At 47.0% G+C, this 9,773-nt stretch overlaps 1 protein-coding gene across 1 annotated transcript; it reads right to left on the bottom strand.

Annotated features, from left to right (window-relative positions):
* Positions 1-4,358: 4,358 nt before the first annotated feature.
* GPR50 (G protein-coupled receptor 50) lies at positions 4,359-9,388 on the bottom strand. The gene is made up of 2 exons (XM_044235439.1): positions 9,202-9,388; positions 4,359-6,055 (listed from the first exon to the last, which is right to left on the bottom strand). The coding sequence occupies exons 1-2, from the start codon at positions 9,386-9,388 to the stop codon at positions 4,359-4,361; spliced, it is 1,884 nt and encodes a 627-aa protein (XP_044091374.1).
* Positions 9,389-9,773: the final 385 nt, after the last annotated feature.

Below are 9,773 nucleotides of genomic sequence, written 5' to 3'. Positions count from 1 at the left end.
AAGATACATGATCACATCAATGATCATGTGAAAGATGGTCAACATTATTAATCATTAAAAAAAATGCAAACTGAAAATATAATGGTATAGTACTAGACACTAGAATAACTAAAATTAAAAGGCTGAGATTACTGAATGTTGGCAAGAATGCAGAGCACCTCAAACATATACATTGCTGGTGCCAATATAAATTGGGTCAAATCCTTTACAAAAATATTTGGCAGTGCGTACTAAAACTAAATACACATATAATCGTGACTCAGCAATTCCAAACCTAGGTATATTACCAAGAGCAATGAATCCATATGTGTACCAAAAGGCATGTACAAAAATGTTCATAATAGCTTTCTTCATAGCAGCCCCAACCCAAAAAAATAGCCCAAATATTCATCTGTAGTATAATGGATTTAAAAAATTTTTATAGTCAATATGATGGAATCATACACAGCAATGAAAAAGAGTGTACTTCTACCAAAAGCAATGCATAAATATCACAGGCAAATTTTTAAGCAGAAAAGCCAGATACAAAGAGAACATACTAACGCTGCCATTTAAATGGAGTTGAAGAGCCAGCAAAATTAATTTAGCATAATGGCACCCTCTAAGTGCTAGAAATGTTTTATATCTTGATTTCTGTGTTGGTTACACAGATGCAAACATACTTAAAAATTCATTGAGCTCTACACTGAAGATTTGTGTAATGTACACTATGTAAAATTGTATCTTAACATAAAATAAAGTTGACATGTATAAAAATGTTGATAGGAACACTTTTAATAATAGCCCCAAATTGGAAACAACCCAAATGTTCATCAGCAGTCTGTCTACAAAATCATTAAATAAATTGTGGTATATTCATCCTGTAGATTACTAATATAAAAATGAAACAAAAAACACTCAAACTACTGATGCATACAAAAAGTGAATGAATTTCAAAGACATAATATGGAGCAAAAGAAGCCAGACTAATATATGATTCATGAATTCTATTCCTAGATACATATCCCAAATAATTGAAAGCAGGAAATTAAACAAATACTTGAAAATCAATGTTCACAGCAGCACTTTTCACAATACCCAAAAGGTGGAAACAGTCCACCAATGGATGAATGAATTAACAAAACGTGATGTATCTATACAATGGAATATTATTCAGCCATAAAAAATGAAGTACTGACACCTGCTATGATATTGCTGAACCTTGAAGACATTATATTCAGTGAAAGAAGCCAGAAGGAAAAGGACAAATGTTGTGTGATTTCATCTATATGAGATTCCTAGAATAGGCAAATTCATAGAGACAGAAAGTAGACTAGAGGTCACCAGGAGTTGCAGAGGGGTTAATAGGGAATTATTATTTAATGGCTGCACAGTTTATGTTTCAGGTGATGGGTGAGAGTCACACAATGCTGTGAATGTACTTAATGCCTTGAACTATATACTTAAAAAATGATTAAATGGTTAATTTTATGTCATATACATTTTATCACAATTAGAAAAAATAAGAAACTGTATACAATAGAATATATACTGTATACTTCTTTTTATATGAAGTCCTAGAAAAGATAGAATTAATGTATGGAGATAAAGGTCAAAATAATGGCTGCTTTTGTATGAAGTATTGACTTAAAGAAGGCAAAATGGAACCTTCTAGAAGACTATCTATATCTTTCTCAGAGTGGTATTTACACAGATGTATACATACATAAAAATTTGCCAAGCTGTCACTTTACAGTATGCACTTTTCATTTCCATTAAAGAGGGAAAAAGTAGAAACTGGAGGAAACTGTTATTTAAACAGTCACAATGGCTGTGGCAAATCAGAGGCTTCTTGACTTTTGGGAAAGGAGAGGGACAGGATAAAGTAGGGAGGGCCAGAGAGAAAACTCCTAGCTCTGTGCTTAACCTACAGCTTGTTCTTGTGGTGGAGGGGGATTTTAGGGATGGAAGTAGGGCAGGTGAGCAGAGTGTCCACAGCAGTCTCTTCATGAGACTCTGTGAGACTTTGGGCATAAGCAGTGTTTCTTCAGGCACTTCAGAGTAGAGTGTGGGACAAAGTTGTAAAAAGTATGGATAGCTTTTTCTTTCCTCCCTTTTCCTTTCAGAAGCCTGTACCCCTTTGAGCCCCCTGAAGAATAGTGCAGGGTTTCCAGGAATATTGGCAAAAGTTTTGCACAGGGAGTCAGCCTGATGTCCAGCAGTCATTCTGATGGGGCTCAAACCACTGTGATTTGGGCATGAAAATTTAAGATGACCTCAATTATACTCACAGCCTGGCTAAACCTGGATAGAACAACTACATGTATATAACTCTGTGTGTATGTATATACGCGTTTAAGTGTACATGTTTTCTAAACAAAGTTGATATCCTACAGTGTATTATTTTGAATCCACTTTTATTTTTACAGAGCACTTTATTTGGGGCATTTCCTTGTCATTAGAGATTCTTTTGAGACTGTGTTCCTGAGGTCAGGGAACCTTGCCCAGTGGCTGGGGTCTTGCCACCCATCTTGCAGCCAGAAAGGAAACCACCTGTCCTCCTGTTTCCCACTTCTGTGCCTCCCCTCATAGGTTCTTAAGCTCTGTTTCTTGGTCCCAGCAGCCTCTGGGTTTGTGACATTATTGGAGTCTGGCTTCATGCCTTCCATGGGTGTAAAAAAAAAAAATCTGTTTTCAGAAGCCATGGCAGACAAGGCCCAGAAGTCTAAGAACAGGCAGGTCAGATCTTCCATTGTCACCACACACACCAAACCTCCACCCCAACCTGACCAGAGTTTGCCAAGCCAAGAAACTGGGGGAAGAGTGGTCATTTGATTTGCTATGGAATATAGCAAGATCACAGAAAGAATAGAACTTGTACTCAGTTCTTCTGATCCAAGGTCAATGCTTTTCCACCCACCTCCCAACCCTCCCCACAAGGAATCTAGCGGAGGAAGCGAATTTATTAACAAATCACACACCAAAGCCACAAAAACACTTTTATTTAATTGCTACCACAAGTACAGAATCAAATTAAGGCAGTATAATACATTTCCACTTATCCTTACAAGCTTTTATAAACTTAACTTTATGTGTTAGTTTGAATCAATAGTTGAAATTCGTATTAAACAATTTTTTCTTCAATTCTAGACAAAAGTCATTTACTGGGCTGTCGGGTGTGCTGATACAAGACATGTACAACTTAATGTTGTGGATGACAGAACCTCAGCCAAAGGTAATGGGATTGGCTGGTGTGGCATCTTTTCCTCCTGTCTCCCTCCCCTATTGCCTTGAATTCCCTTCTGAATGAAAAAGGAAAATGTAAAAATTGATTATGTAGAAATACCAGGCTGTCTAAAAAAATTCTTTTTTTAGACAATTCTTTGGTATTTCTAAAAAATTCTTTTTTAGACAGGATTTGAAGGATCAAATTAAAGGATTTGTAGGATTGAATTATAATATTAAATACATGACTATAATTGATCCTAGTGACTACAAATTTAGATTTTAGGAGAAGAAACTAGTTTATGAATGAATTTGTTTCTCTGGAACTAAATGAAAGAAAATTCTGGCGAATGCTTAAAAAGGTAAGTGACTACAAGGTAAAAACATCTCATCACTTGCATTCATGTTTGACTATAAAAATCAGCACCAATATTTGAATTTTCATAAATTAGAAATAATTCGGTTTGGCCATATCTTCCCTTTTGCCATTTGAACTCATAGGCATAAAAATGCACTTTAATAGAGCTTATCAAATTGTGTTCTTCAGATATGGGTCATATCTTGTTGCTGAAATTTACAAAAGAAACTGTTTCAAGTACTTTCACTTTATCAAAACTACCCTTCTGACTGCCATTAAAAGTACAATATAGAATGACACACTTTAAAACATAAAACTTTGCAGTCACATTTACTTACAGAAGCACTCCTCCCCCAACCCTGGAGGGATGAGAGAAGAAAGCAGGAAAAAGAAGAAGGAAATGAGGTGAGGGGAGAAAGGGGGACATGGGAGTGAGGAAAAATCAAGGTCTAAAATTTCAAGGATCACGGTTGGCTCAAGGTCAACTACAGGAAGAAAGGGAGGCTCAGAATAACAGATGTCAAACTTAGGGGAAATTTGATCCCTAAAATAGCAAGCGTGCACATGTGCACACGCGTGCACACACACACACACACACACACACACTTTTTCAGAGTATGTTACATAAAGGAGTATGCCTACAAGGTGGATATAGCTTACACTATGTGAGTCCATGTCTGTGTGTCTGTGTGTCTGTGTGTCTGTGTGTAGGTGCCGTAAGTTATCTCACTTTGAATTACATATGCTAGATAAACTTGAAAGTGGATCACTACTTGGCCACCCCTAAGAGCATTTTTCACATAGCCATTTCATCAGAATCAACTTCAACATCAATAACCACAATCTTATGGTAATCATTGGTGGCAGTGGTGGTCACAGTGGGGTCAGGAAGGTTGGCAGCAGCGGCGGCTGCAAGCTCCGGTAGGCTGGCAGCAGACTCAGGGGAACCACTGGCAGGGCTGCAGACAGGCTCAGGGAGGTCAGTGATGTCACACTCGAAGTGGCCGGCAGCGATGGTCTCAGGGTGACAGGAGGCAGTCAGCTCAGGGTGGTCAGCAGCGACAGACTCAGGGTGGCTGGCGATCACTGGTTGGAGCTGGCTGGTGGTAGCAGGCTCAGTATTATCAGCAGTGGTGGGCTCAAGGGGGATGGTAGCAGGCTTGATGTAGCCAGCTGTGGGTCTAGGGTGGCTGGTGGCAGGGCTGAAGGCAACCTCAGAGTGGCTGCTGGCAGGAACATGGTGGCCAGTGACAGGTTTAGGGTGGCTGGAGGCAGACTTGAAATGGACAGAGTCAGCTTTGAAATGGACAGAGGCAGGCTTGAAATGGACAGAGTCAGCCTTAAAGTGGACAGAGGCAGGCTTAGGATAGACAGTGGCAGACTTGGGGTGACCAGACGCAGACTTGGAGTGACCAGAAGCCAGCTTGGAGTGACTAAAGACAGATTTATGGTGGCCAGAGACAGACTTGCGGTAGGCAGAGGCAGACCTGGAGTGCTCAGAAGCCAGTTTGGGATGGCCAGAGGCACGTTCAGGTTGGCCAGCTGCAGCATCACCGGGTAGTGGAACATTCCGGGCACTCATCGGCATTTCCTCTACAACAGGACTGGCACGGGCACGATCTTGTTCATGGGCTTGTTCACGGGCTTGGTCTCGGGCGCGGGCACGGGCACGGGCCAGGGCACGGGCCTCCCGAGTCTCACGAATATCAGAGATGAGGCCAGACAGGAACAGGATAGGGTGCCGCATAGCATGGAAGATGGTCCAGTATTCTCTTCGGAAATTCTCATTGAGAAGCCCATAGATCACAGCGTTGAGGCAGCTGTTGAAGTAGGCTATGAAGTAGGCTGCAAGATAAAGCCAGTTGGGGATCTTGCCAGCCATCTCTTTCGGACTGACAGCCACCAAGACAGTGAGCACGTTGATAGGACACCAGCACACTGCAAAGAGGAGGAAGATCACAAACATGGTTAGAAAATTGCGCACCTCAGCAAGCTGGTTGTCAGGATTCTGCCCCGCCGGGTTACGGGCTGCCAGCACTTTGGTCCAGATCCTCACGTAGCAGAAACCCACGATGAGCAGAGGGAGGACGAAGTGGATGCAGACGATGGTCACAGCAAAGACAGGGTTGTTCAGATAGTTGAAGATGCAGGTGTAGGTGCGAGGATCATACTCAATGGTGCCAATATACATGTTGGGCAGGACAGCCAGGATGGTCATGATCCAGGTGATGACCAGGAAGATGCAGGTATTGCGCACACTGAAGATCCGCTCGTACTGGAGGCTATGACAGATGTAGCAGTAACGGTTGATGGCAATGGCCACGATGTTGAAGATAGAACCGACTACGCTCAGCCCTGTGATGAATCCAACCATCTGGCATTGCAACTGGCTCAGATCCCAGCCCCCAATGGCCATGGCATGCAGCATCAGAGGGTAGGGGTAGATGGCTACCAACAAGTCAGCCACAGAGAGGCTAACGACGAAGATGTTGCCTGAAAAATATACACGGGAAGAAAGGGGAGAAAAACAGAGAAAAATAAATGGTTAAGTATAGAAATCTATAAATTGAAACTGAGGAAAAGACCAGCTGAAGTGGTGACAATTTAGAATTCTAGAATTATTTTAGGGAAATATTCCTGTTTTTATTTTCATATGCAAGCATTATTCTGATGCACAAGTAGGTTTGGGGGAACCTGTCTTTTGGGCAACTTTTTCCTTTCAAACAATGTCATGTCTGCTTTGAGAAAAAAGCGAACTTCTGTCAGAAAGCAGTAAGCACCTAAGCCCTTTGCGGAGCCCTTCATACTCACACACGAACAGGCTGCCACCATTTTGAGCAAAACAAAATGCAAACTTTTTTCCCTACAGGGGGCTAGGGAGAGAAGGGGGAGGGGCGTAGAGGCGATCTTGATAATGCTGTGGGTAGGAAGTAGGCTAGATGTGTAGGGGGAAGGGAAGAGACTGAAGGAATGTCAGGGAGCCTAACCACCAACGACCCCACACACACCCCGAAAAAAAACGAGCCTTCTACCTCCTCTAGGCCAGCATTGCGTTCACAACGCTAACACGTCTAAGAGAACAGTCTGAGAAAGGGCACTAGAGGCCATCGTCTTCTTAGGAAAACGGCATCAGACAATAATCTATGAAAAAGCCCAGTAAGTACTTACATTTCCGAGGTAGGCTAAGAGTGAAAACTGAGGGGAATGCGGGAGGGAGACCCTGTAAAATTTAGTATGAAACCATAAACAGCGCGTACGGCGAAAAACAATCAGGAAAAACCCTGCAAGGATTAGCAGAGGTGCCGGCTTCCAGAGGGTCCAGCGCGGAATCGCGCACCCGCACGTTCAGCTCCCTGTGTAGGAGCTCCTGGCCCGACGCTGAACTTTACTGGAGCCTGTGGCTAAACTGGAAAGTAAAGGCCGGGGGGCGGGCCTCGGAAGCCACTCCCGTTTTGTAGGGCAGTGGTAGGAACATTTTTGCGAAACCTTTCCAAAAAAAGGAGGAAGAGGCCAAATGCAGGCACAGAACCCTCTTTTTTTTTTTTTTTTTTTTTTTTTTTTTTTGGAAACGACTCGATGCTAATTAGCATTAGTTTGGCAAAATATTGCGCTTTCTCTTGAACTGGGAGAAAATGAGCACTTTTTATTTTTTTAAAGATTTTATTTATTTGACAGAGAGAAATCACAGGTAAGCAGAGAGGCAGGCAGAGAAAGGAGGAAGCAGGCTCCTCGCGGAGCAGAGAGCCTGATGCGGGGCTCCATCCCAGGACCCTGAGATCATGACCTGAGCCAAAGGCGGAGGCTTTAACCCACTGAGCCAACCAGCCGCCCCAAACGAGCACTTTTTTAAATGGCAAAGGAATGGTTCCCTCTGCCCTCCTGCCAACGCTGCCAAGGCGCGGCCTCAGCGTTTTCTACCAGGAGGTTCTTTCTAGGGTTTTCTCTCAAAGAAATGAATTGAGAGAAGAAAAGTGGAAAAGACAGAGGGAAAGGCCTTAAAAAGAAAACCACAACTACCATAAAAACCTTTATTTGAATTATAGATGAAAAGAAAGGAGAAGGAAAAAAGGAAAAGGAAGAAGAAAAGTAAAGAAAGAAAATGGGCTTCGCAGGTGGTCCCTGGGGCTCGGTGGTTCCTGGGGGACCGCACTGCTGGAACGAAGGTGAGGTCCAAGCGTGCGGCCCCACGTCTCCAGGGGACCAAAAAGAAATCAGACACGCCCACCAGAGTTTAAAAGAAAACTTTTCATGACTGTGCGCCCGTCAGTGCATTTTGAAACTTGTATGGTAGTTGTGATTCCTCATCCCCGAAAAGTAATCCCCCAGAGACTGGCTGACTCCTCTCCCCAGAGCCCCGCCCGCCGGGTCCTGTGGGTACCCGACCGTATCCCCCCTCCCCTGCCTCCTCTCCCCCCTCTCCCCCCAACCCGGTCCCAGCCGACTGAGACCCCAGCAGCAGAGATCCCGGGCGCCGACCCCTCCCTCCTGGGACCCTAGCGCGGAATTCGGTCCCCTTCGCTCCTCCCCTCCGCTTCTCGGCCCTCTCCAGCCCAACGTGCAAAAGGGGCTTACCGCTTTGCAGGGTCCGCCACCCCCACCCCCGGCACAGGTCCCCGAGCCCAGCCACCTCCCTCGCCTGCCCCAGCCGCGATCGCAGCCGGCCCCACCCCTCCACACTGGCTGATAGCGAGGGGATTCTCGCTCGCCTCGCTCCGGGTCCCAGCTCCTCACCCCGTCCCAGCTCCCCACACTTTGCAGTCTCTCCGCGTCTCCCGCCACCCACTCTGAGCTCTTCCGCGACCCACCCGCCATCCTCACCCTGTTCTGCCATCTTCTACCCCCATCCCCGCCAGACGCCAAGCTCCGGGGTCTCCTCCACCCCGCCCTGGGACCCCCCAAGACCCGGCTTACGGATTTCGCGATCTCCGCCGCCGCTGCCGTCGCTGCCACCGCCTGCTGCGCCCAGGCCGCCGCTCTGCTCTCTCCGCCTTGCGCGCTGGGACGGGCGGACGGAGCTCGGCTCCGGGGGACTCAGACCACCACCCTGCTCCACACTCAGACGCTAGGGTCTAAGCTCCGCTGCCTGGAGCCTCCCTGGAGCCTCCGGGGAGCCCCAGGGCCGCAGCAGCGGGGGCTCAGCTGGCTTTAGGGCGCGGCGGCTGCGCTGCGCTTCTGTAAGCGCCGCCGCAGCCGCCGCAGCCGCAGCGAACTTAACTTTCCGGAGCGGGTCGCAACCCCGCGGCTCCCTTCTACCCGCACCGCCTGGGCGCGGTCCCCTCTTTGGCGTCCATCTAGGCGTACTATCCCCAGACGGTGGCGGCACTCCCGGCTCGAGTGCCGGCTCCCTCTGCATCAGGTCTCGGACAGGGCAGGATTCGGCGGTCTGCCTCGCTCCGCGGGAACCCGGGCTTTGCACTTGGACGCCAAAAGCTAATTTCCTGAGCTCCCTCAGCCTTGAGAAGCTCTAAATTAAGGGGGCCTCCGCATAACATCACCGCACAGGTTTGCAAGGAATTTGGGGGTAGGGAAGTTCACTGTGAGGGCACTGCCCAAGGGTTCCCTATTTCAGGCACCAGAACTCATGCCCGAGGGGTGGCATGTGGCTGAATGCTGGGTAGGAAGAAGGAAAGGTGACTTACCAGAATTTCGAAGCTTCTTGTTCTTTGTCACAGCCAGGATGACCATGGAGTTGCCGATCAGGTCTACGACGATGGTGATAACCATTGCGCAGAACATAAAGATGATTAGAGCTGGTGGGTAGTCTGGCTGTGGCAGCTTACAGCCAATGCAGCCATATGGGGTGGGAACTGCCCGGGTAGGCCCCATGTTGCTGCTGGAGACCGTTAGGATCTCCCAGCCGGTCTCCCAGCAGGAACACCTGCTCTGTCACCCGGAGCCTGGAGCTTCTGGAAAGCTGCTTCCCCTCCGAGAACCAGAGAGCGAATGACAGCATCCCGCCCCTCTCCGATGAGCTTTTAAAGCCTCAAGAGGCGCTAGCCCCACCCCAAGTCCCTCCCCCCGACCAATCAGAGCTCCCTGAACACCCCCGCTTTGGTCTCCAACTCTTTTTGGACAAATCCACATCGAGGTGTCGTCTTGCTTCCGACTGCCTTGTTTGTGCTTCCCCTCTAGCCACCCCTCCCCATCCCCTAGGTACCTTGCGTCGTGACAAGCTCAGAATCCACCTCCCCGCCCCCAGCCACTGCGCATC

This window comes from Neovison vison, chromosome X (genome assembly GCF_020171115.1).
Source record: "Neovison vison isolate M4711 chromosome X, ASM_NN_V1, whole genome shotgun sequence".
Classification (NCBI taxonomy): Eukaryota; Metazoa; Chordata; class Mammalia; order Carnivora; family Mustelidae; genus Neogale; species Neogale vison.
This window is presented reverse-complemented; position numbering and strand designations above follow the sequence as displayed.